The sequence below is a fragment of the Solanum dulcamara genome, chromosome 6 (assembly GCF_947179165.1).
Source record: "Solanum dulcamara chromosome 6, daSolDulc1.2, whole genome shotgun sequence".
Lineage (NCBI taxonomy): Eukaryota > Viridiplantae > Streptophyta > Magnoliopsida > Solanales > Solanaceae > Solanum > Solanum dulcamara.
The window spans coordinates 77,465,381-77,493,309 of record NC_077242.1 but is presented as its reverse complement, the minus strand read 5'-3'; the positions used below and the strand labels follow the sequence as shown (position 1 = coordinate 77,493,309).

The window sequence follows — 27,929 nt, the reverse complement described above, 5'->3', positions numbered from 1 at the left end:
TACAACAACATACAAGAGTCCACAGCAATAACTATCCAAACCAGCAACACAACATCCACCACATGGAACTCCATTCTACAGCCATCAAAAAGGAAACTCTGGTTCTATTTTTGTTTTCTGTTGTGTGTCTCCTTGTGCAGGTTTCATGCTAATTTGAGCCTTGGGTTGGAGTTGCAGCAGCGGAGTTTGAAGTTCTTACACCAGCATCTCAACAACATCACTTGCATATGCCACATTACAGCAGTAGCAGTTAATGCAGCTGATCAACAGCAGCAGCAACTCCACAGCAGCATCAGAGGCAAGCAGAAAACAGCAGCCCTCAACAAATACATCATGCAACATCAAAAGGACTCCAAATTGTGCAGGACTATAGCAAATACATCTCCTCCAGAGCCCAAGAAGTTTCAACTCAAAAGGATAAGTAGAGACATTAGTCGAGCGACCTTGAAAAAGTTAGCCGACTTAAGTCTCAAGATGGAGCAATTTACAATTTGGAGCTTCCAACTTGTGGAAAAGGCCTCCAAATGCTGCAGGAATACAGAAAATACAGTATTTACAAAGCCCAAGAAGTTTCAACTCAAACGGATAATTGGAGACGTTAGTCGAGCGACCTTGAAAAAGTTAGCCGACTTAAGCATAATGAGGGAGCAAATTGCAACTTGGAGGTTCCAGCTTGTGGAAAAGGCCTCCAAATGTAGTAGGACTACAGCAAATATAGTATTTGTAAAGTCCAAGAAGCTTCAGCTCAAACGGATAATTGGAGACGTTAGTCGAGCGACCTTGAAAAAGTTAGCCGACTTAAGGTTTGTGTCTAGTTGTTCTTGGTCTTGTTCTTGGTCTGCAAGGGCTGTTGTTGGAAGTGCAGGAACATACAGAGCAGCAACACACCAACACACACTTCAGCAACAGTCAGCAAAAGCTCAACAATATACAAATACAGTATTTGTAAAGTCCAAAAAGCTTCAGCTCAAACGGATAATTGGAGACGTTAGTCGAGCGACCTTGAAAAAGTTAGCCGACTTAAGGTTTGTGTCTAGTTGTTCTTGGTCTTGTTCTTGGTCTGCAAGGGCTGTTGTTGGAAGTGAAGGAATACACAGAGCAGCAACACACCAACACACACTTCAGCAACAGTCAGCAAAAGCTCAACAATATACAAATACAGTATTTGTAAAGTCCAAGAAGCTTCAGCTCAAACGGATAATTGGAGACGTTAGTCGAGCGACCTTGAAAAAGTTAGCCGACTTAAGGATTGTGTCTAGTTATTCTTGGTCTTGTTCTTGGTCTGCAAGGGCTGTTGTTGGAAGTGCAGGAACATACAGAGCAGCAACACACCAACACACACTTCAGCAACAGTCAGCAAAAGCTCAACAATATACAAATACAATATTTGTAAAGTCCAAGAAGCTTCAGCTCAAACGGATAATTGGAGACGTTAGTCGAGCGACCTTGAAAAAGTTAGCTGACTTAAGGTTTGTGTCTAGTTGTTCTTGTTCTTGTTCTTGGTCTGCAAGGGCTGTTGTTGGAAGTGTAGGAACATACAGAGCAGCAACACACCAACACACACTTCAGCAATAGTCAGCAAAAGCTCAACAATATGCATCATGGAACATCAAAATGATCCTACATGTTACAGTATGATAGCATATGCAGCAACTACAGACCCCAAGAAGTTACAACCCAAACGGATAATTGGAGACGTTAGTCGAGCGACCTTGAAAAAGTTAACCGACTTAAGAATCATCAAATGGTATACTTCCATATGTCATCAAATCTGCAGCACCATGCACTAACATTGCATGAAGCACTCGCATCTCATGGACAAGCTCGGTATGAAAAAGATTAAGAAGGCGAAGATGAAATAAACGATCTCGACCCATGGAAATTGGAAGTTTCATATACTTGTTCTTCAATTTAACTATGTTTTAATGTAGCTTAGTTGAATAGGACTAGTGTAGGTTTCTTTTTCGTATTGACATGGAAGGGGAGAGTCTCCCTCATTTACGCTTTTCTTAGTCGCATTGTATCGAGAGGAGTCCTCTCATAGGTTTATCGCTTTCCATCTAGTAATGGGGATGAGGTGGCCGATCTTAGTAGGTCGGCCGACTCATGAACCATCTTAAGTTCGGAGGTAAGGTTTATGTCCCCCTCCGTGTATGTTCATTTTATTTTATTTATGTTAAGGCTTGGGGGTGCTGCTCAACCCCTGACTGTGCACGAGATGTGGGAGCCTCGTGTAGAGTCTCTTCCCAAAAAGAAAGGAGAAAAGATTATTTGAAATAAAAATAAATGAAAACGAAGAAAGGAAAAAAAATTATTTAAAAAGTATAAAATAGAATTTTAGAGCAGGTTCACGCGCCTAAAAAAAAGTGCACACCACTTTTTGTGTCATATCAGCATTTTGTGTTTAATATGTTCCATTTTAAATAATTTAGGTGTTCATAGGTGCTAGTCCTACTTGAAGTGTCTAAGTGAAATATGCGGATAACTTTGAGTGATCGTCGATGACTTAAGCCTATTTTTTAATTTAAATATATAATATTAAAATCTCAATAAAACATAAATAGTCGTAGGGTGGCTAAGTTAATTGAGTAAGTGATATTTCAAATGAGGATAAATTTAAACCCCCCTATATCCTTTTTCAATCGAGCTCATCGCATGAAACTTGACAAGTAAAATTTAACTCTTCTATGTGGTGTGCAACTTATTACGATTGATAAAATAAAGGGAAAACTAAACAAAACATATCAATTGTGAAACTATTTACCCAAATTGGATCTAACTCAAACTATTTATCTTTAATAAATTCATGACCCAAACTATTTACCCTCTTACCACATTTTCTTCATTTTAATTTTGCGCATGACGTCATGCTGACGTCAGCATCACTACTCCTCTTTGATACCATCAGAGTATATTATATTTTGATGGTATCAAACAGTTTCTTCTTGATACCATCAGAGTATATTTTACTCTGATGGTATCAAGTAGTTTCGCTGAAACATTGTTTCTTCCTTCTTGATACCATCAGAGTATATATATACTCTTATGGTATCAAACATGTATTTACGTCAGTGTTCATTCCCTTGTTCCTCTTTGATGCCATCAAAGTATATTATACTTTGATTGTATCAAGTAAATTATCAAACAGTTTCTTCTAGATAACATCAGAGTATACTCTAATGGTATCAAATGTGCGAGATAATTAAAAACAAAGGGTATGAAAGTAATAGAGTATCCAATAATAAATAGTTTTCTTTTTTGGGTATAACAATAATTATCCCAAAAATAAATATAACATAATTAAATAGGTCAAAATAATTTTATTTAACAAACTATAAAAAAAAAAGTGTAACCGACGTCATGAGCACGTGTCAAAGTACATCTTTTAATACCTTATCTAAATCAAAAACTTTAATTATTGCAATTCTAGTCCAAATTAAACAATTGAAATTTTAATCATAAAAGGATATGGATAAATCATAGAATCCTTAATATTTTTTAGTTTCCTTTTCAATTGCAAAAAGTACTAAAATATCCAATAAATTTTGTACTATATATACACTCTGTTGCTTGCATAGAATCGTGTGAAGCTTGAGTTTTGCTAAATCAAGAAACCTAAAAACCCATCTCAGATTTTGCACTGGTAAGCCTTTTCTCTCTTTAATCGTTCTTGAATTTGCAGATAAAATGTTGGATTTCTCAAAAAAAAAATTGCAGCTTTTTTTTTGTGATTTATGATCTGTTATGGGTATAAAGTTCTGATCTTTGGAGTATTTTTGTTGAGATCGGTGAAGGGTAAGAGCTGATTTTTGTTTCTGGTGATGATCTTGGTTATATGAGATTGGTGACATTGTAGATTAGTGATGATATAGATTACTTAAAAATTTCTTGAAATTGGATTATCTTCTTTTTTTTCGAATTTTAGATGGATATATGAGTATAGTTCTGATTATAAGTTTTTTTTCCTTTTTGGAGATTAGTAAATGCTATGTATGGTTTTGTAAATACAACATCATAAATCCCACAAATGGAGCTCCACGTGTACGCAGACCTTACCGCTCCACGTGTACGCAGACCTTACCGCTCCACGTGTACGCAGACCTTACCGCTCCACGTGTACGCAGACCTTACCGCTCCACGTGTACGCAGACCTTACCGCTCCACGTGTACGCAGACCTTACCGCTCCACGTGTACGCAGACCTTACCGCTCCACGTGTACGCAGACCTTACCGCTCCACGTGTACGCAGACCTTACCGCTCCACGTGTACGCAGACCTTACCGCTCCACGTGTACGCAGACCTTACCGCTCCACGTGTACGCAGACCTTACCGCTCCACGTGTACGCAGACCTTACCGCTCCACGTGTACGCAGACCTTACCGCTCCACGTGTACGCAGACCTTACCGCTCCACGTGTACGCAGACCTTACCGCTCCACGTGTACGCAGACCTTACCGCTCCACGTGTACGCAGACCTTACCGCTCCACGTGTACGCAGACCTTACCGCTCCACGTGTACGCAGACCTTACCGCTCCACGTGTACGGAGACCTTACCGCTCCACGTGTACGGAGACCTTACCGCTCCACGTGTACGCAGACCTTACCGCTACCTCGTGTACGCAGAACTTACCGCTACCTCGTGGAGCTAAAGAGGCAAATAGTGATGGTTTTGTAAATATAGGCTATATACTGATGGCAATTTTGTCATGCTATATAGTGCTTATTTAACTATTGATCTTTGAAGTGTTTTTGTTGAGATTAATAAAGGGTATGAGTTAATTCTTTCTGGTGATCTTGTTTTACGTGGAGATTGTTAGGATAAAAAAGGGTATAGTTTGGAAAAGAGATGTTTGGATTTGTTTTAATCATAAAGATTTTTGTGTTGTGAGATTGGTGATATTGTAGATTAATGCTGGTATAAGTTATTTACAATTTCTCCAAAATTGCTGAAGATTGGAGTTTTTTTCTTTTTCTGTTTTGTAATATTTTTATTGGGTATAGGAATAAAGTTTCTGAATTTTGGAGTATTTTTGTTGAGATTAATAAAGGGTATGAGTTATTATTTTTTCTGGTGATCTTATTTTACTTGGAGATTGTTTGGATGTCTTGTAAATATACAGTTTAAGTGCTATGAGATTGGTGACTGCAGATTAATGTTGGTTCAAGTCACTTAAAAGTTCTTAAAATTGGAGCATTTTCCTTTTCTTATTTTTGTAATTTTTTATCGGTTTTGGGCGTAAAGTTCTGATTATTGGAGCATCTTTGCTGAGATTAATCAAGGGTACGAGTTGATTTTTCTCTTTCGGGGGATTTTGGCTTACATGGAAATTGAGTACAAAATATGTTATGGTTTGAAAAAGAGATGTTTGGATATGCTTTAGTCATACAGATTGAAATGTTATGAGATTGGTGACAGTGCTGATTACTGCTGGTATAAGTTTCAAAATTTTTTAGATGGATGTATATGTGTATTTCTGATTATAGAGCTATTTTGTGGAGATTAATAAAGGGTATGTGTGGTTTTGTAAATATAGGCTACTGGTGATGATTATTTTGTCATGCTACTCCAGGATGGGGTGGGGGGGCTTTAGTTAATGGGATTTGAGAACTCTTTTAATTGCAGATTTTACTTAACTATTGACAAACATTTAGTGATTAATGGAGTTGTTTATTTCTTGTGCATTGCAGGTTTGACAAAGATGAGAGAAAGGAATGTTGGAAAGTGTTTGTTATTCCTTCTTTGTTTGAATGTGGTCTCAAGTGTAGTGGTAAGCAAATCTCCAGTTCTTCTCCTTTGGATATCTTTCTTAGCATGATTCATGAATATTCACATATATAACTAGATGTCTAATTGTGATTAATGCATATTTTTTAGAGTTCTTTAATATTTTCTTTGCTTTGTGTCGATTCTATGAATATTCAGTTTTTAAATTACGTTGTTTCTTATATCATCAAAAAGTATATAAATCTCATTATGCACGTCGGTGTCATCCCAAATGCAGATTGCTGCTGCTCCACCAACTTGTCCTGCTGATGTTGGCAGTGATTGTGGAAGTGATTTAGGCGAATGGGAAGGAGAGTTCTTCCCTGGAATTCCAAAAATTGAGTATGAGGTAATAATACTAATATATACCGCATTAGTTATAGAAATTTTAAGTATTGAACTTGTTGGAGAATTGGAATATGTTATTTGACTGAATTTTAATTGGTAATTTTAGGGTCCTTCTAGTAAGAACCCGCTTTCCTTTAAATGGTACAATGCCGAGGAGGAGATTCTTGGGGAAAAGATGAAGGTTAGTTGTGATCACTTGTTTTTAAGATTCTTGGCAAAAGCTATGTGATTTGTTGTACTTATAATTTCTTCACTTGATATAGGATTGGATGAGATTTAGCGTAGCATTTTGGCATACATTCCGTGGAACAGGAGCTGATCCATTTGGTGCTCCTACAAAGATGTGGCCGTGGGAAGATGGTACCAATTCCCTGGCTATGGCCAAGAGAAGATGTGAGTTCATAGATTACTATTTCTTCCAATTTAGAAGCAATCCTAATTTCTAATTAGCTTTTGAATAGAACTAAATGCTCAAGCTATTACTTATTACAGTGAGAGCGAACTTTGAGTTCCTGGAGAAACTTGGAGTAGAAAGATGGTGCTTCCACGATAGGGACATTGCTCCAGAGGGCAAGACCCTTGAGGTAAATTTGAGAGAATGCTAAGCTTCTCGAGCTTCTGCATCCCCGTCCTAGTAATAAAGTGGATTGGTGAAGGTCATGTCTGATTGTTGAATCAGATGTGTTTAATGTTCTTAAACCTTTTATTCCCCCTGTACTTCTAAATGCTGATGGATCTCATGTCTCTTATGAGCATAAATTCTTTGTTACCTGAAGAATCTGACATTAACTCAAAAAATATGGTTTGTGCTGTAGGAAACAAACGCAAACTTGGATGAAATGGTGGCTCTTGCCAAAGAGCTTCAGGTAATAATAAGTTATTAGCTTGATGAACAATTGAGTTGTAAACCAACTAATAACATAACTTTTTCAACAGAAAATGAATCCTCCTGCTCTCTCACATTTACTGTGCTAGCATGATAAGTTGACATTTTATCTTGAATACTTCCCTCTATGTGGATTTACAGGGAAATAAAATTCATCTTTTGTGGGGTACTGCTCAATTGTTCTTCCAACCTCGCTACATGCATGGTGCTGCTACTAGGTATGCATTCGTATAGAGTTTCCTTTGATTCACCCTGTATATGAAAAGAGTACTCACAGTCCGTAAATGTGGAATTGCAGCTCCGAATTAGGTGTATATGCATATGCTGCTGCTCAGGTCAAGAAAGCCATGGAGGTACGAACTTCTACTTTCCTCTTTTTGTGACTTTATATTATGAGATGTCAGACTATTGAACGAGAACTCTGATTACATAAACAATTACAGGACTTGAAGTAGGATTTGCTTGAACAGTACCTTTTCGTATTTTTTATTTTCAGGTTACACATTATCTTGGGGGAGAAAACTATGTCTTTTGGGGTGGTCGAGAAGGTTACCAGAGCCTCCTAAACACAGATATGGAAAGAGAACTTAACCATATGGTAAGATTGCCATCTTAATACTTATCAGCAAAATTCAGATTTGTTAATTTCACAATTAACAGATTTTCACTGGTAAAAAAGTTAAGAACCCATCCTATGCCATTATCCCGGCATTCTTGGTGGTGCTTTGAGGGTGTTTTCAGAAGAGAGTATCCGCTACTGTGTTTCTTTGTTTTGTTTAAGATTGCTTACTGTACTGAGAAAATGTGATTTTTAACTCCTTCCAGGCAAGGTTCATGGAAGCTGCTGTTGCATACAAAAAGAAGATTGGCTTCAATGGTATTCCAATTTAACCCGTTCTAATTTTGTCGAATTTAATTTTCAACATGGAGCTTAAAGTTTAAATAAAGGCATAATACATAAGCAAACACTCAAACTTGGCCTCAGCAATAAGTAAGCACTCTAACTTTGAGAGTGCACATCAAGACACCCCAACTTGGTCTGGCACATAAATTTTGGAGGCTTATAGATGGTCATTTTGTAAGTTGGAGTGTTCAAGTGAAGATGAGATGAGGTGTCTAGATGTGCATACTCAAAGTTGGAGTACTTACTTGCCAGTTGAACCCAAGTTTGAGTGTCTGTCATTTAAAAGTATGGAACTTACTGATTTGACATCTTGTGTAGCCCGCAAAGCTTATTAGTTTGTAAGTTGACCTCACTTATTTTTTAATTTAATTGCAGGAACATTACTAATTGAACCAAAGCCTCAGGAGCCAACAAAACACCAGTATGTTTACTTTACGTGATGCATCTGCTGAGAATTTGATCTCCCAAACTTTTTCCTAAATAACTTATAATATTAATCTAGGTATGACTGGGATGCTGCAACTTCTGCTAATTTCTTACGCAAATATGGGCTTATAGGTATTTAATTCATTCTTCATAGTGCATTCTCCAAAGAAGTGGCATGGGAGCTTTGTTATTCCATTTTTACTTTTGAATAAAGAGGGAATCATAATGATTTTCATTTTGCATTTTCTGAAGGAGAGTTCAAATTAAACATCGAGTGCAACCATGCCACTTTGGCTGGTCACAGGTTTGTGCTTTTTCAGTGCATATTAAGTATACCTATCTTTTGCACCTTCTTAAAACAAATTCGTGTTTTTCAGCTGCCATCATGAGCTTGAAACAGCAAGAATTAACGGTTTGCTGGGCAACATTGATGCAAATTCTGGCGATCCCCAGATTGGTATGTTACATGAAAATATGAGAATACGTATCAAACATGTTAATGTTTTCCCTTGTGATTGCTATAATACCACGAGACTTGAAGTTATGAAAGCTTATCCATAATGCAGGTTGGGACACAGATCAATTTTTGATGGATGTCGCTGAGGCAACATTGGTGATGCAAACCGTTATTAAAAATGTCCGTGATTAGACATATTCTTTTTGATTTCTAGAAAACTAAAAAGTGTGAATCAGTTAAAAAGTCAATTCTTAACTTTTAACCGCTGATCTTTTGTTTGAACAGGGAGGATTGGCACCAGGAGGATTCAACTTTGATGCAAAATTGTTAGTTCCCTACTCTGTTATTACCTTTTGTTTCCATCACGAATGTTCGACTTTGATTATCTTCATGTTACGTATCATATGTTACAAGTCTTGGACAGTAACGAATTAGTCAATATCATTAAAGTATGTCTCAATCCCAAGCTAATTGGGATTGGCTAGACAGAGTAACTAATCCAAAGACAATACTTGTTTTGTTTTCCTTCATATCAAAAAAGTATATTTTAAAGGCTTGGGGATGATATTTTTTGTTCCTCCTAATAGGCGGAGGGAGAGCACCGATGTTGAAGACCTATTTATTGCTCACATTGCTGGTATGGACACTCTAGCCCGTGGCCTCAGAAATGCTGCCAAGCTAATTGAGGTGGTGTTCCTTTCTCAACTACTAGCTAAATTTTGGCGAGATGGTTGGAATTCATTTCTCAAATGGACTAATATAACAGATCAAATATACAATTCTGTACTTCAATTATTTTTTTGTTTGCAAACAGGATGGCTCGTTGAGTGATCTTGTCAGAAAGCGATATCAGAGTTTTGACAGCGAGCTTGGTGCTGCAATTGAGGTATTGTTTTACTATCACCTTTTTGTTTTCCATCAGTCTCCCGTGTTATATTCACTAACGCTCGAGAGTGAAACTCCTTGTTCTCTTACAGTCTGGGAAGGCAGACTTTGAACTGCTCGAGAAGAAGGCGCTAGAATGGGGAGAACCTAAAGTTCCTTCTGGAAAGCAGGTAACATTGTATAAACAATGGTTATCCTTACAATGTTAACTTGCCATAAATAATATTTCATTAGGTAAAATACTAAAGTTTAGTATTAACGAAGGACGTTCTGGTCATCATTATCTACAAATACTGAACTTTAGTATTTGAAATACCGGTGAAGTATTCAAAAACTTGGTTTTCACAAGTAATATAATAGTTTTCACTCACATATGCCAATGTATTTTCAAGTGAAATTTACTGTTGAAATGCCACTTGATCTTTTGAATGCTATTTTTCAATTTTAACGTCAACTATGGACTACTATTTTTTTTTTCTGTGATCTCACTTGGATTTATTTTTTTTTAATTCAAAATGTTGCAGGAACTTGCAGAGATGATTTTTCAGTCAGCATTGTAGAAATCAGAGTTTTATACTAAGCAGCAGCAGTAGGAAATAATATAGAGCCCGTTGGATGGCTTAGAAAAAATATTTTTTATGTATGAAGTGTTTTTAAAACTTTTAAGTGCTGAAAGTTATTTTTATAAATAAGCAGTTGAGTGTTTGAATAAAAGTGCTTATGCTGAAAATAAATTGTTGATGTATTTGCCAAAGGTGAATTTTTTTTTAAAAAAATTATGTATGAAGTGTTTTTAAATTTTTTAAGTACTGAAAGTTATTTTTATAAATAAGCAGTTGAGTGTTTGAATAAAAGTGTTTATGCTGAAAATAAATTGTTGATGTATTTGCCAAAGGTGAATTTTAGGGCTAAAGAGGGTACTTTAGGAATTAAAATTAAATATAAGAGATATAAAAATAATTTTTATGGTCAAAGAAAATGGCTTTAAGCCCTTCAAAAAGTAAGTTAGGATTTTCAACTTTTTATTTTTAGGTCACTTTAAGAATTTTATGGCTTAAATTTAACATTTTAAGTTGATAGTCAAACATCACAATAACGTTCATAATCAGGAGTATGAAGAAAAATTGAGAAATAAATGTTGTACTTCTTTTTTGCACTGTTAATTATCAGTGTGAGTTCTCAATGAATTTTCATTAAACTGATTATGCAGAAGGTTGGATGTTTATTATCCCCACTGCAATGACTAGCATGATTTTGAGTACTTTTATTACAAGTTCCTATGCATCGACGATTTAAGAAAATTTAGTTATTTTTTACGTATTTAAGTTATATGCATTGATTATGTAAAGATGTTTGCACTATCAGTGAGTCTTGACATGTGGAGGCGTAGCATTGGATTGAATGACCATATATAAGAACTATCATATTGACTCGCAAGTTTATTACTATTTACAATTCAATTTGAATTGAATCAAGTTGAAATTGGCTATTTGAATTCTCACGATAAATATTACTTCTTTTGAGGATGTCTTGAATTTTTACTGTATTCATTTGAGTGTTTCAGTCCAACATTATAAAGTAAATTGGATCTAAATCATACCAACATGAGTAACACTAATTACTTCATCTGTCGTAAAGACTTGACTTTTTCAATTTCATTAAGAGTACAAGGAAAATATTAAAGTTGAGTTATTTGTAATTATAGAAAAAAGAAATTGTCGTAAAAATTGGGGTGAAGAAAGTAGTATCATTCGAATACTTTTTCCTTTAATTGCCTCCTTATTTCTCTCTAGGCGTGCATGGATTCAAAGAGATCACAAATCTTTCGATATAATTTCTCTTCATGACATGTTAAGCCTACCTTGTCCTTACACTTTCAATCACCATGATTCACAACTATTCACAAGGTACATCTAGGAGTCAATTTAGGGCATGGTTAAACATCCATCGCAACATCCATATTTTCATGAAGCTCATCGTGTGAATATATTGAATTTTAAAGAGTAATATAACATTGTCGATCTTACAATCATTCTATAGAACTTGTGAATATAGATAATTTCCTATCATATACCAGTCCCAATAATATTTTTCAATTCGAATCATCCTTTTTTGTCTATGTTTAAAGAAAAATGTTAAATTGTCTATTTTCACAATTGTATACAACTAAAGACATCCCATCTCTAAGCTTGAATTGAAATGTCATTGTTTTTGCTGTATACACAAAGAAGTTAGTTAAAATCAAGACAAATTCACCTAAACAGGAAAGAAAAACAAGAAGAGAGTTGAAAGCAAAACCATTGATGTTTCTTTGAAACAATGCATAGCTTTTCAAGAAAATAGAGAAAGTGAATTGGTGTAATCTATGAAGAAAGTCAAAATAAAGCCTCGTATTCTCATTATCTGTGATAAGTACAAACATTATATCAGAGCATTTCACATCAGCAACTATGGCAATTAGAAAATAATTGAAGGCCGAAATCGCTTCACACATTAATACCAAGTTCTCTCCTGTCTGTCTTCACAGTCTATCTGCTTCATCTTCAACAAAAATTTAGCCACCTCCGGATTTGAGTGTATTACTCAACCTACATTTAGAAGAATCAAGAAAAAAAGGCATAAGAACGATAGGTTCATTTCTTTTCTTCTTTTTTTTTTTTTGTGTGTGTGTGAAGACATTTCACAAAAGAATGCAAATGTAATATCAGCAAAGCAAAAGAAGAGAAGTTGAGGCTGAAAAATGGCTGCATAGCCTTGGATCCTCTCATCCAAATAGACTACCAAGTTTGGCATATATCACTATTAATCTTCGTTTATCAAATAATCTTTTCGTTTTTTTATTTTTGTTTGTCTTTTCCAAAAAAGGACACCCAATTGAAGGGGAACCTTGGAGCAACGGTAAAGTTAACCCCGTGCAACCTATAGGTCACAGGTTCAAGTTGTGGAATTAGCCACTGATCCTTGAATAATGGTAGGCTGCCTACATTTCATCCCTTAAGGTGACCCTTCCCAGGACCCTACATGAACGCAGGATGTTGTGCACCAGAGCGCCCTTTTTTTCCAAGGAACCCACTTAATGACAAATGAGAACACTGGTATGACTGGCAGAATCAGCCAGAGTTTCAAGAATTATGGTTTGCATCCATGCCTTATAATTGCCGTAGCAGCATCAACAAAAAGTAAGAAGTTGAGCTCACCAGTCCAAACCCTCAAAGAGCCCTTCTCCTTTGATGGCAGAAGTCTTAAAAATAGCCCACTGCCTATTTTTAATCTTGTGCAACTCTAAGGCCTCAGTCACAGCAGCATCATCAAGTGCACCAGGAAGATCCTGTCAACAATTGAAGACACTGAATAAATGATAGTAAATGGATACATGCTTATCTGATCAAGCGGTTAATGTCAGTCAGGATGTAGATTGGTGTCTCTATGTGTGTGGAGTGAGTGAAAGAGAAAGAGGGAAAGAAGCAAATAGGCGCAAAGAAAGAATAACGATAACTATACCTTAATGCCAAACTAGTTGGTGGCTGCATTATGAATTATCTATTTCCAATTGTGCTCTATCGGTCCTACTTTATTCCAATAACCAATAGTTTGTCTTTTAAAACAAACTACAGATGCTTTGAAACTAGCGGTTCTCTAAATCTCAAACTATCCTTACACTGGCATACAGATCACTAGTGGCAAAAATAAACTACATATAGCAAATTTGATGCTAAATAATAATGCAAAACTACAGCTTTATAATGAAAAATAACATTACATTTACTCCAGGATTAAATGGACCAAAGCTTCTTCCTCAGCTATGTAGAAAAAGAACTAGCACAAACCTGCTTGTTAGCATAGATGAGGACAACAGCACCTTTCAACTCTTCCTCCTGGGTAAAAAAAGTCAACACATATCATCAATTGTCATCCAAGTGGCACACATCGTAAATGCTATTCCTCACAAGTCAATAAAAGGTTGGAATCAGAAAGCTCAACTGGAAATTTGAAGAAGGTGCAAAAGAAAAAAGTTTAGATGGCTTCCAGGTAGTACAGATTGTGTTTCTATTAAATTTTGTTAACTCCTCTTAAAACAATTGCACCGCTGGCACCCACAAGAATTCAAATATACCATCGATAGAGATTATTCGCTACTCACTACAAAATGGCTCTTTAACTGTGCAAAAGTTCAGTATGAAAAACTAAAACCAAGTGAGATCAGCCTTTCTGTTTTCAAGTCCTTCACAAAGGTCTTTTTCTTGAAAAGCTTTTAAATTGAATGATACATGTCACTTTCAGGTTGTAGGCTAAACAACAAATAGTGTAATTCCACAAGTGGAGTCTGGAAAGGGTAAGATGTATGCAGATTTTACCACTACCTTTGTAGGGTAGACAATTTACCGGTAGACCCTAATTACAACTAAAAGAAACACACTTGAGAGATTTGAACTTCCATTGAAAGAGAAACAACTATGTCTCAATCCCAAACAAGTCAAGATCGGCAATATAATCCTTACTGACCATGTTTAATTCATCTCAAACCAATATTATATAAAATATAAACAACAAATGCAGTGTAGTCCTACAAGTGGGATTTGGGGAGGGTAAATTGTATGCAGCCTTACCCCTACCTTTATGGGTAGAGAGGTTGTTTCCAACTGACCCTCGACAACCCTCCTCGTTTATCAGGAAATAAAAATTAAAAAGTACTAGAAGTTCTCTATTTTTCCATTAGAATAGAAAGCTTTGGTAAGGCAAAAAGACTCCTAGAAAGCATGGGACGGGAAGTAAACATACTAAGATTACTACCAAGACTAAAACTTATTCCTAACTGATTGGTGTCGCCTATATTAGATCTTTTTCTTCCATTGTGCCTTATCCTTCGCATAGTCTACGTGAGTTTGAAGACATTGTAAATTTTTCCACAACTTCCTTCCATGTGATTTCAAGTCTACTTCATCTCCTTTCTTTGAAACAACAACAACATACCCAATAAAGTCCCACAAGTAAGGTTTGGGGAGGGTAAGATGTACGCAAACCTTACTACTACCTCATTGAGATAGAGAGGTTGTTTCTGAAAGACCCTCAGCTCAAAATTATCAGCCACAAAATAAGAGAGAAAAACAATATATATAGCATAATGGCTAAAGTGAAACGTGATGCAAATATTACAAGACAAGAACAATAACAATAAAAAATAATATGATAATCGAAATGCAATAGCATCATCTCCTTTCTTTGAAAGAGACTTGAAAAAAAAATGTCGAACAACTCGCACCACAGAAAAAAAAATTGTCAATCAACTTTTAGAAGTCCTTTTGAGAAAGCGACAGTCACTTCAGTTTCCTTAGTATCCAGGTATCTCATTGTCCATTCAGATTTTTGTACCTCAATCAAACATCATCTTTTGGAAGAACTAATTTGGGGACTATAAAACCCTCTAATGTCGTAGACCTCCAAAGAGCTTTCCTAAATACTACATCAGTTTCATTTGACAAATTAAAAGCAATTCACTAACAATCACTAAGATAATAACTTCCAAAAGATTATACATACAAACTTCTATACAAGAAAAGGTGTCGTTTTTCTACTAAAAGTATGCGTGAATAAATGAGGAACCTCCATGTAGGTTTTCCAACTGCATCAGACACCTTTCTATTACTTTCTTCCTACATCATCCAAAAGGTACATATAGAGCTTCGCAACTAATAGCTTCAATCATTGAATCGTCCAATATTGTTTGTCTGATGTTTCTAAGCATCTCCAGGTCCCATCTCTTCAATTTTAGAAGCTTTGAATATTGAACAAAAAATATGTTCAAAAAGATCTAATAGAATTATTTTGATAAATGGTTATGGCATTACTGGAAAATTTCTCTTTTCGATTTTCATGCTCAATGCAGATTATTGTTTGGGAATTATCTACTAGATCGTTGATGTTATGAAATGTTTGGAAATCTATCAGATCTTTATGGCCATCTATGGTTTGACAAAACCAGTATAAAAGTAAGAAAAAGAAGGAAAGTATTATTCTGGAATGACAATTGGCTTGGACACGGGCCACTTATGGAACAATTTCCTGATTTTTACAGAATAGCTACATTACAAAGGGCAAACTTAGAATCTGTGAAAGGGTTTAAAGGGTGGAACATAACATTCAGAAGGCTATTACATGACTGGGAATCGGAAAGAGCTGTGGAGCTGTTCAAGACTTTGTAGTCCTTCCAAGGACTCCCTGTTTTGGAAGACTGATAAGGAGTTTTTACTGTCAAATCTGCTTATAACTCCCTGAAAAGGCAAGACCAACACTCTAGCCAGTGGCCTTGGAGGTCTATCTGGAAAGCGAAGGCCCCTTTTAAAGTCCTTTGCTTCTCCTGGCTTGTTGCAAGAGAAGCATGTCTAACCCAGGAAAACTTGAGGGGGGGATTCCAGTTCTGCTCCAGGTGTTTTTCGTGTGGTACTGCTTGGGAATACAACACTTAACAGTCACCTTTCTTACATTGTTCCATAGCTAGTCAGCTGTGGAAATTATTTTTCAACATCGTGGGTCTCAGACAGGTAATGCCAGCAACTAGTCGTGATCTTTTGAAGTGCTGGAATTACAGTGAAAAATTGTCCCAGCTTGCATATAGTGGACCATCAGGAAAGAAAGAAACTACATAGTTTTTTTTTTTGAGAATGGTAAAGTTGCATAGTTTTTTTTTTTTTGAGAATGGTAAAGTTGTATTCATCAGCAATGAGGGAATGTTGGCAACCAAACAAAAATTACAAGGCAATTAGTCAAAATTACAAAGAGCCTAGTAATCTACTAACTGATCTACTTCATCTATACCCTCTTCTTTATACCAAAAATACAGAGTATTAATGCAGTTTTCTTTTACCGTCTGCACTGGGTTAGTAATATTCGTAAAACATCTATTGTTTCTTTCCCTCCAAATTGACCACCATATGCAAGATGGAACTAGATTACACCATTTTTTCTGTGTTTTACTCCCCCCTCTTCTCATCCAGCAGCTTAGTAGGTCTGCAGTATGCTCAGGCATCACCCAAGGATCTTGAATAAGGCTTTGAAACATATACCATATTTGGGCAGTCACTCTACAGTGAAGGAACAAATGATTGTTTGTTTCCTCCTTTTCATTGCAGAAGAAGCACCAAGAAACAATCCGAAATCCTCTCTTTTTCAGTCTCTACTGAGCCAGGCATACCCTTCTGCATACCGACCATGTGAAACACTTTATCTTGGTTGGAATGCTGGACTTCCAGACTTGTTTCCAAGGTCCAAAAATGCCCCCCGGATGTGTTGCCAGGTCTCTTTTGTACATTCTTCCAACAGAAAATTCTCCATCCCTATCATGTTTCCATCTGATTGCATCAAGATTAGTGTTGAGTCCCGGGAAATCTTCCAACCTTTGCAGTAGGTTGGCCACTCTATCCACCTCCCAGTCACTCAAGAGCCTCCTAAAGGTTATATTCCACCCTTGCGGAGACCACATCTCAGTAATAGATGCTGAAGGGTTGTCACAAAAAGAGTACAAATCTGCAAAGTCCTGCATGAGGGAGTTCTGTCCTATCCACTTGTCTTTCCAAAAAAGGATCTTAGTCCCCTCACCCACCTTGTAGCATATGTTCTCAGCTAGTTTTGGCCACAAAGTTCTGATAGACCTCCAAACTGAGACCCCATAGGTGCTGGTCACAATGTTGGAGGTCCATGCTTGCTGATGATAACATCCTTCCACAGATCCTGCCCCTCTTTACCAAACCTCCATAGCCATTTTGACAGTAAGCACCTATTTTGCAGGCATAAGTTCTTAATGCCAAGACCTCCTGATTTCTTACTTAGTTGAGTAGTTTGCCATTTGACCAAGTGAATGCCTTTCCCTTCCTTGTTGCCCAGCCAAAGAAAATCTCTCCTTAGTTTATCTAATCTGTCTTCCACTTTATCAGGTAAAGGGAATAGAGACATAACATAAGTAGGTAGAGCATCTAGGACAGAATTGATCAGTGTTATTCTTCCTCCCAGAGATAGGTATTGTGTCTTCCCAAGTGGCTAACTTTTTCTCAGTCTTCTCCACAATTCCATCCCATATCTCTAATTCTTTGTGGTTGTTCAGTGGCATCCCCAAATATGTAGTTGGAAGATTTTCTATCTTACAACTCAAAATATTAGCTAAACACTGGATGTTAGCTATTTCCTTAACTTGAAACATACTGCTTTTTCTCCAATTCACATAGAGCCCCAACCCTGCCTCAAGGACTACTAATATTATTCTAATGAAACACACCTGCTCAACCTTGGCTTCACAAACGATCACAGTATCATCTGCATACAGTAATTGACAAATTTGTAGATCTTCCCCAGCTTGGTTGCCCACTTTGAACCCTTTTAACCATTTCTTCTGAGTGGCCACCCTTACCATACTATCAAGTCCTTCCATAGCTAGAATAAAGAGGAAAGGAGAAAGAGGATCACCCTGCCCCAACCCCCTTTCTGAGGGGAAAAAACCAACAGGTTCTCCACTAATCAATATAGAGAATCGGACAGTTTTAATGCAAAATCCTATCCACTTTAGCCATTTCTCTCCAAACCCCATTTGTCTCAAAATGTTAATAAGGAAATCCACGTTCACATGATCATAAGCCTTCTCAATATCAAGCTTACACATGATTCCTGGGGTATCACCTTATGAAGACAAATACAATTCTGTGCAGAGTGTGAAAATGAATTGTTTTCTTTTGTTCTAATTTTGGTGTAAAGAAGACTATGCTGAGGAGGTTGAATCACTAGTAAATATGATAGGATCCATGTGAAGCAGTAGTCCTAAGCATGGTTGGATTTTTGTAATAATAGATAGCACTATTAATGTGCTGATTTAGTACTTATATATACATGTTACCGGTTTCAAAAAATAAAGATGCACCGCTTTTCTTAGATTGCTTCCATTTACTGCAGGAATGAGCCTAGTATTCCATAGATTCTACAGTATTAGCTTAAGCATCTACTTATCTTTCTGTTTTAAAATTTCCCAAGTTTACACATGCTGAAAGTCAGTTTATGGGGTATTATTGTTCGTTCAGTTCACTTAACAGAACATTGAAAAGCACATAAGTAGTTCTTTTGCAATACTAGCTATTATTTTGGTAAATTAGGGTTGTTTAGTATTTACAGTGTCTGTTATTAGAATGCCAACAAAAAAAGATACTTCATATTTAGCATCAATTGATCGCAATAAGAACCTGATAAACTCAAAAACAGAACATATATTAGAGCAGCAAGTAAAAGGTACCTCCAATATTGCATGGAACTCCTCTTTAGCAACTACAAGCCTATCAGTATCACTTGAGTCAACAACGTAGATTATAGCTTGAGTATTAGGAAAATAGCACCTCCAGTATGGCCTAAGCAGCAAAAGAACCCATGAAGGACCTTTCCACATTTGAAAAAATCACGAACTTGGAGATGAGATAAACATTATGATGGCGAAAGAACAGACATAGTAGGTACACAGAAATTTACATTATGAGAAAGAGTGATTTACGGGAACCTACTCCAAATATAGACCTACTATTTCTAAAAGTCATTAACCCCCTCCCCCACCAAAAAAAAATCTCCACAGAGAAAAGGCAGGCTTGACTTGGCTTTTACTCATGCTTGAAGACATTTTTTGGTAAAGTAATAAATTTTAATATGTGGGCAATAACCTAAGTACCCGTATACAAGAGTGTATTACGGTATACCAAGAAGTAGAAAACCTTTTATGAACGACACCCAATCTTCTATACATAAAGGAACTTCACGGGTGCACCAAAACGAAGTTAGGAGTAAGAGGCTACTCTTCAACTGTACAAATTCATCTGTGCCCGACCCCATCAAAAGCTCCTCTCATATTTCTATTCCTTCAAACAATCCACATAGGTGCTGATGGCATAATATTTCATGACTTGCGTCTTATCCTTCTTTTCCTGCAGTTCCAACTGAACCTAACCTCTTTTATGTGGCTGTCATCACTCATGCTAACCCAAACCAACTAAAGATTTCCCACCATAACCTCGAAACTACCAAACAATGAATGAAGAGATGGTCAACATCTTCAAAGCCATTGCACATAAAACACCAGCTGACAAGATCACCCTCTTGTTACTAGCCAATTGAATAAACATACATGTCTTGATACTTCAGTGATCTGAATCGAGCCATGTGGAAATGCAACTTCCTACCTAATCAGAAGCCTTCCACAATAAGACTAAACAATGAACACTCCATTATTCATCCTCCCACCTCCACACTTTGCTTGTGTATAAAATCGACCAAGCTTTGAAACTCTTCCACCTCCTAATCTTGAAGACATGTGAAGGTTACATAAAAAAGATATGTTGAACGTGATAATCTGATTTAAGTAGTCCTACGTTACTCGGACTCTCCAAAAATATTGCGCACCTATGTCATATCCTCCAAAAATGCACCACTATTAGAGGACCTGACATTAGCCCGATACACATCCCGTGACATTTTTGAAGAGTCCGAGCAACATAAGATTTAACAACTTAGCTTAGAGCCTACAACCTGAGAATCTGATAAATATTTTTTTCTATTTTTGATGGATAAGAGTCAACAAACTCTTACCTTCAAAGAGAACCTCGTAGAGATTTGTACAAAAGGTAGGAATGAAGGAATAAGCTTGTCTCAACTCTCAAGATTCATGAATATAGTAAGCCCAAATATGTGGAAATCTTTAGATTATTGAATTCACTTATCTGATTCACCAAAGAAAAGCCCATAGATGGACCAAAGACATCTAGGCCCTGGTTTCTTTCTAGACTAGATACAAGCAGAGAGAGAATGTTTAGGTTTTGATAAGCAGGCTAGAGGCCACAAGAGATTTACTAGCATTGGTAAATTAGTTATTGGAGAAGATCAAGTGGACGATGAGCAATCATTATCTAAGCCATGGTTTCTTTCTAGACTAGACTAACAAGCAGAGAAAAGAATGTTTAGGTTTTGATTAGCAGGCTAAAGGCCACAAGAGATTTACTAGCATTGGTAAATTAGTTATTGGAGAAGATCTAGTGGTGGATGAGCGCTCATTATTAAAGTTTGTGTCACCTCTGTTAAATTCTCAATACGTATCAATTGGGCACCAGAAGGATTTTTTGCTTCTAACAGAGGGTTGAGACAAGGTGACCCCTTTTCACCTTTCCCTTTCATTATTGCAGGGGGGGCCTTCACAACATGTTAAGCACAGCACATAGTAATGGATGGATCAGAGATTTTAATGTGGCACAATATCAAGAAGAAAGTTTGGAAGTTACACATCTGCAGCATGCTGATGACACATTGATAGTTTGTGATGCTGATCAGAGCCAATTGAGATATCTGAGGATCATTTTAATTCTTTTTGAAGCAACTCCAGGCCTACATATAAATTGGAGAAAGCGTCGGGTCGGATCTTTCCGATGAATGCAGTAGACAATATACAAGAGTTGGTAGATATATTAGGAGGAGAGATAGGAAATACCCCAACCAAACTGACCCTAAGGATGGAAGGAAAACATTATTTTGGAGGACAAATGGATGGGTGGGGACAGCATTAAAGCTATATTCCCGTACATGTATGATCTAAGCCTACAATAAAAGGCCACAATAAGTGATGTGTGGTCTGGTCTGCTCAGGGATGGATCCTAACCTTCAGAAGAGCACTACAAGACTGGGAAATACCAAGGATAGCAGAGATATTGAAGCTTTTGGAACAGTTCAGGAGGCTACAAGAGGGACCTGATTGTCTCAGATGGGAAAAACAAGCCGGTGGGGTGTTCTCATTGGATCTGCATACAGATATCTAATCAAGTGGGATCTCAATTAAGGTTTTGGCCTTGGAAACAGATATGGAATTTCAAGATCCCATATAAGATGGTACTTTTACTTGATTGGCAGCTAGAGGAGCTGTTTTGACTCAGGAGAACCTTAGAAAGAGGAGCATTCAACTACGTACAAGATGTTATCTATGTGGAAAGGAGGCAGAGACAATTAACCATCTGCTTTTAGATTGTAAATTCACAAGCCAGCTATGGGATATGTATATAAATTTGAAGGGTGTCAGATGGGCAATGCCAGGCAACACTGTTGACCTTCTGGCAAGCTGGAATGAAGGAAACAGTGGCAACAGAGAGACATCGAAAATTGTCCCAGCAAGCATCAGGTGGACAATTTGAAAGGAGAGGAACTCTAGATGCTTCGAAGATACAAATTTCTCTTTACAGAAGATTTAGTCCAACTGTATTCTTCTTTTTGGGTTTTGGTGTACATCTGAATAAATAAATAGTAATTTTAGAAGTGTTAGGATCCTTGTAAGAAGAACAAGGATGACGTAATTATCTTTTTGGATTCCAGCATTTATATGCTGATGATTACATATATATAAATATGCTACCATGTTAAAAAAAATGCAGTTACTCTAGTATCCAGTTTTATGCATATTACAATCCATCAGATCTCATCAGAGAGTGAAAACTTGGAAGGTAAGAAGCGAACCACTTATGACATTGGTCATCAAATAAAGCACTCTAGGCATTAACTAGATACATGCATACAGTATGACCATTATTTATAAACGAGATCAAAAGTCCGCTTATTAATCAATGAGGTTAACATTCACCATGCATAATTGCACATTAGTATATTTCCAGATAGATATAACAGAGACAAGATATATAGCCTATTTGGATTGACTTATTTTTAAGCAACTTATAAGTTGAAAACTGCTTATAAGTTTAAAAAAAAAAAAGTAGGTGCAGGCCAACTTTTTTTTTTGACTTATAAGCTATTTTCAACTTATAAACTGATTAAAATAAGTTCATCCAAATAAACTCAACTATTTATTGGAGCTTATTTTAAGCACAAAATGACTTTAAGCTGGTCAGCCAAATACTCAAAAAAAGTTGAAAACAGCTTATAAGCCAATCCAAACGGCCTCATACACTTCTTTTTAGTATAAAGTTTGAGAGCCATAGAAGTTACCTGATACTAGTCTGGCCCCCTGCATTATCGTAAAAAAAAAACAAAAAAAAAACACATTATTGGAAAGAAGTTATTTGTTGGTTCTAGGCAGAGAGGAAAACAAATAGAAACGATGCTATGCAGAAGAAAGCAAACAAAAAAAAAAGCAAATCTGTCAAAAAACACCCAAAAAATAGAGAAATAATTTTAAAGAGAAATGGAAAACAAGATGAGAGAAAATGAGAAAAGCCCTAAAAAAGTCTTTGGTTTGTATATTGCGAGAGATTTGCATTAATACACTGCACTTTTTTTATTACAATGCGAAGGTTTACTTTAGCATTTCTCTAAAGGAGGTCTAACATTCCTCTTTCGATGCTTGCCTTTGAGCAAAACCAAAATTCATTTTTTGGCTCATCACATTATCCTTCCTTTTCTATGCCTTAGCTCTCCAATCTCAACAAAGGGCTCCTATCCCTTAGACATTTACTAACCTCTCTTTATGTTACTCTTAGTCGAAAACTTACCATGATATAGCAAAGAAACTTGATGAGAAAGGTGTAAACCACTTGGAAATGTAACTAAAGGAATCAGATGCTCACAGATTAAACAAGACGAAAAGTGAAGTTTTTTAATGATAATCATCAGCCAGTCTTGCAGTAAAGCAAGCTAATAATTTATTTTTTCAATTATTAGCTCGCTTTACACAAGCAAGCTAATAGTGGATGATATAAAAACTTGGGATATTCATCCATCGCGTGAAACTCCATATTCTTTTAAGCAGCGAGCAGTGAGATCACATGCTGAGAATTGTGTTTTGAGACAAGTCCAAGACCTTGAATTTTTTTGCAAGACAGGTTAACTTTTTAGACAGTTTTACGCAAAGTGTTCCCAGAATCCCTGACAATTAATTTTTTCCAACTCGTAACCTATGTTCTCTTTTTGTCCAACATAATCTATAGTGTAAAAGGATAACAATGGAGAAATCTCATTCCATCTACATTAGGGACCTTATATTCTGCTTGCAACAAAAAGGAAAAGGTGAACATTCCAAGACTGACAGAGATACCAATATATAAAATCAAAGCTTCTCACAATTTACCTCTTAAAAATATGATTAAGTAATTACTCTGTAAGCTTAAATGTTAAGATGAGATCAGTGTTTTTAAGAGGTAACAAGGTCCAAGAGGCTTGAAGCGAGAAGTGAAGCGCACACTTTTTTGAAGTGAAGCACACATTAAAAAGCACTAGAGCTATATGAATTTAGTACCATAATAATTGAAATATTGAATTGCAATATAAACAAATAACTTTAGTATCAAATATACAATATCGATATTTTTCCAACTCCTCAAAATCAAGATTCAAGGAACCGATTGCTTCAAGTTGGGATCACTTTGCACGTCATTTATTGAAGTGCACATTTCTATGAAGCACATGGCCTCACCCCTTAAATGATAACTCCTTGCTTTGCATCGCTTGAAGCGATGAAAAGATGGCTTTAATAACACTGGATGAGAGTGACCGACTTCAAAATGGTGTTAGAACAAGCAAAGGTACAGATTCAAGTCTACTGCCATCCATTATCGAAAAATATATCCACGTGCTTGGCCTAAGAAAATGAATTTAGCCCACACATGCCTATGATGTCCATTGCTATCTTACAAAATGTTAGATGTCATAATCGTGTTATATTGCCCCTCCTTTGAAAAAAGAAATATACAGGTTTTTATGTTTAAGGTGGAGGAGGCACTACTATGCCTAATGGAACTGCATAGCATACAATGCCACAACTACTAAGGAAAAGAAACAATAAACTGGACAAGCTCTCTAATTCTTCTACACAATATTCATTGTAAGAAAAGAGAAGTATGTTGCTTAGTAGGTTCTTTTTTTAGGAGCCCCTAATCCATTTACCTCTGTTAATTGACTTCGTCACAATGAAATATGCTAGTGTGCAGTTTAAAGTTTCATGATACTACCTCCGTTTCAATTTATGTGAACCTATTCGACATGGCATGGAGTTTAAGAAAGGAAGACTTTGGAACTTACGGTCTTATTGTCTTAAACATGTCATAACATTTGTGTGGGCTATAAAACTTGCAAATTGCAATCTTAAACATGTCTTAATATTTGTGTGTCTATAAAAGCTCCTCATTAATGATAAAAATGGGAAGTTTAAATTGAATTTTCAAATTTATAAAGGGATCAGCTCTTTTTAAACGGATTTAAAAGGAAATGGGTTCACATAAATTGAAATGGAGGAAGTATTACATTATTGTTAGTCTTTCGCTAAATTGAACAATTTCCTTTTATTTTTCCTTTAGCTTTCATATTTTCCTTTCATAAAGGCTTGTGTTTCAGTTGGATAAGGCATGCACTTTCTTTGGGATATGGTAAAACTCCACCCCATCCCCAAACTCCCCATCCCAGAAGCCATAAGTGGTCCTTGACTCCTTTCTCACTTTGCTCCCTTGGTGACTCAACACCCAATCCTTCTGTTTGGAGGTGGAGTATTGTTCCCCTAGGCTATCCCTACTTTGTCAAGAAATGCACCTAAATTACTAAGCTTTTGGATACCATTTTTTTAATAGTGGTGGTGTCTGGATCACCTTATGCACACCTCGACTATTCCACCGGGTATCTGACCTTCTACCGGGTACTGGATAACTCTGTCCATCAAGGCTTATGCAGATAGGAAGAAATCACCTAGTATTTTTGCCTCCACTGGAATTTGAACGTGAGGCTTCATGATTCTCACCCACTATATTGACCACTAGGTCACACCCTTAAATGCAAGCTTAGGATACATAATGCCAGACACCACTAACCACGATGCTTACAAGAGGCTTAATATAGAGATAAATGAAAGATGTTTTACAATTTACATGAACCAATTACTTATTTTTGAATCTGAAATCCCATGACCAACCCCATCGAAAATATTTAGCCACGTAAAATCATCAAAGACTATGAAATTAATGTCTTATGCAAAAAGCTGCAAAAGATTGAACTAACTTTAGAAAACTGGGAAGAACAGAAGGTTCCTGTCTCACAAAATTTAGTTAAAGTTTTAAGGAAATGTCACAGAAAACACTACTAGAAATAAAAGTGTCAGCAAAGAGCATGAAATGAAGGTCATATGAGGTTACCTATCAAAATAATTGTCTTATGATATTAAAGCTGGAAAAGATTGAGCTATCTAGTTAGGGTTCAGGAAAAATTTAACTAGCGAAATTCCTAAAGAACTCAATTACTATAACATTTACTACAAAACCTCAGAACATATAGAACAATTAGTTTGAATTTCACTTAAGAAAATTTTCCTTGTATCATGAAATGGCATCCAAAAAAGATACTGAGACAAGTTTGCTGCAAAAGTCAAATTAATCCAATCAACATACCTAGATCCCAAACTTGAAACTTTATATTGTTATACTGCACCGTTTCAACGTTAAATCCAATTGCTGCATCATGAAAAATAAAGAATTATAAATCAATAAAACCATCCATTACAAAACAAAAGGGAGAGAGGTACAAAAGAAAAAAGTACATCTCTTCACTTAAAGAATGTAAGAAAATGCAATGAAGTTATAGCTCAATGATTAAGGTGGAAGCCAAGGGTCAAATCCCATGGAAGTATGGGTTTGCTTCCAAGCTAATCTTGATGTTCTGCTTACTAGTATGTGCTAGGCAGTTGAGCTTCCCACCCCTAGATAGCACATGGAATTATGTAAATAGAATTCTACCTCATGACGGGAAAATGAAAAACACATAACAAAAGTACAAAACTATGGCAATCACCACAATTTCCTACCCGCCAGTAAAGGCCTGCATCTATCTTTAATCAACTTGGCCTTAGTAATACTCCTTCAAAAAATTGGTGGTCTCATTTCACTTTTCCAAGGGTCAAAAAAGTGGTCATTTTAACTAATATCCTTGGATGAAATATATGACCATTGGTACCCGAAAAACTGCAAATTCATACTAACTCTTGTGTCGATTTACACATCATATTTCTTTTTAAGTACAATTAGTTTTTAGTATTTGGTTTAGTTTGAAAAATTGGTAAGATTAATCCAAGCATAAAGGGAACAAACAAATCTGAAGGAAGAGTGACATAACTAATCTTTAGCTGGGGAATCTTAGCAGCTTAGTTGGTTTGCTACCTAAACTTTCGCCTTAAGGATTCGATTCTCCACCTTGTAATCCCCTCCCCCCATTTCCCATTCGCGAAACTCCAATTAAGAAAAAAGTAATCTTTCACTTCACTAAACTATTGAAAGGATTAAAAAAAGAAGAGGAAATAAGAAAAAGAACCTACTTGGAATAGTGGAAACTACTTCACCCATCTGAAGTCGATCTGCATACCAAAAGCAAGAAAAAAATGAATCATCATACTAATCAAACTTTACAAAAAACCCAGAATTCAGATCACAAAATACGCAAAAGGGTATCCATAAAAACCAATAAATCATACATAGAATTGTTGTTTTGCCAGCATTGTCAAGTCCAAGAACTAAGATCCGAGCTTCCTTGTTCCCAAATAACGAAGAAAACAATCGTGAAAACACTAATCCCATTTCCCCCTTCGCTTGCTTTCTGTATATACTAAATCAAAGATCAGATCTTGAAAAAACCCCAATTAGCAAAAAAAAAAAAAATGTTGAAAAATTGAATGTAGTGAATATTTAGACAAATTTATGGTGACCCATTAAAGAAAAAAAAGTTAAGATTTTTGATTGAAGTGAATTACCAGAGAAAGCTCAAGGGTCTGTTTGGAAACTTGATTAGTGTTGGGGTTAAGTTAGAAGAGAGAGAGTGTGAATTTGATAGAGAAGAAACACATATAGGAGTTTGGAAAAAAAATGGTTTTTACAGCCAATTGAGATTTAGGAGCACTTTTTTCTGTGGAAGTGAAAAATGTTTTTTCATATGTTTGGGTTGACTCTTAAAAAAAGTTTATTGAAATTAATAGAAGTAGTAGAAAATTGAAGAGTAATTGGATTAAATTTTGTATTAAGAAAGATTAATAAAAAGTGCTTAAAGAAAAATACTCAATATTTTTGGACGCGTGTCCTACTTTAAGAAATTTCATTTAGATACCTATAGTTATTGAAATACGTTATTTTAAACTCTTTCAATCGTTGATCAGAGCATATGTGTAGATATATCTTATCTTTTTAAGTCGTGTCCCATTCAATTTACAACTATGTGTAGATATATCTTATCTTTTTAAGTCGTGTCCCATTCAATTTACAACTACTACTATATTTGATTTTACA

General features: G+C 36.1%; 2 protein-coding genes across 4 annotated transcripts; one reads left to right on the top strand and one right to left on the bottom strand.

Annotated features, from left to right (window-relative positions):
- Positions 1–3,491: 3,491 nt before the first annotated feature.
- LOC129891629 (xylose isomerase) lies at positions 3,492–10,575 on the top strand. The gene is made up of 21 exons (XM_055967044.1): positions 3,492–3,643; positions 5,691–5,770; positions 6,005–6,115; positions 6,221–6,295; positions 6,378–6,507; positions 6,607–6,698; positions 6,930–6,980; positions 7,142–7,218; positions 7,299–7,353; positions 7,497–7,598; positions 7,826–7,877; positions 8,280–8,325; positions 8,407–8,462; positions 8,583–8,634; positions 8,708–8,787; positions 8,897–8,967; positions 9,073–9,113; positions 9,375–9,474; positions 9,602–9,673; positions 9,765–9,842; positions 10,197–10,575. Exons 2-21 carry the CDS (start codon positions 5,702–5,704, stop codon positions 10,230–10,232), a joined length of 1,446 nt encoding a protein of 481 aa, XP_055823019.1. The 5' UTR covers positions 3,492–3,643; positions 5,691–5,701; the 3' UTR covers positions 10,233–10,575.
- Positions 10,576–11,957: 1,382 nt separating this feature from the next.
- On the bottom strand, positions 11,958–27,571 carry LOC129891628 (ADP-ribosylation factor 1). Of its 3 annotated transcripts, none has more exons than XM_055967043.1 (9): positions 27,401–27,571; positions 27,125–27,273; positions 26,969–27,007; positions 26,049–26,111; positions 22,669–22,687; positions 18,941–19,052; positions 13,500–13,547; positions 12,870–13,000; positions 11,958–12,260 (listed from the first exon to the last, which is right to left on the bottom strand). In XM_055967043.1, the coding sequence occupies exons 2-9, from the start codon at positions 27,225–27,227 to the stop codon at positions 12,227–12,229; spliced, it is 549 nt and encodes a 182-aa protein (XP_055823018.1). In that variant the 5' UTR covers positions 27,228–27,273; positions 27,401–27,571; the 3' UTR covers positions 11,958–12,226. The 3 variants fall into 3 exon arrangements, with proteins under 3 accessions (XP_055823018.1, XP_055823017.1, XP_055823016.1); XM_055967042.1 differs by having other exon boundaries at positions 27,125–27,255; XM_055967041.1 differs by having other exon boundaries at positions 27,125–27,246; positions 27,401–27,569.
- Between the last annotated feature and the right edge of the window lie 358 nt (positions 27,572–27,929).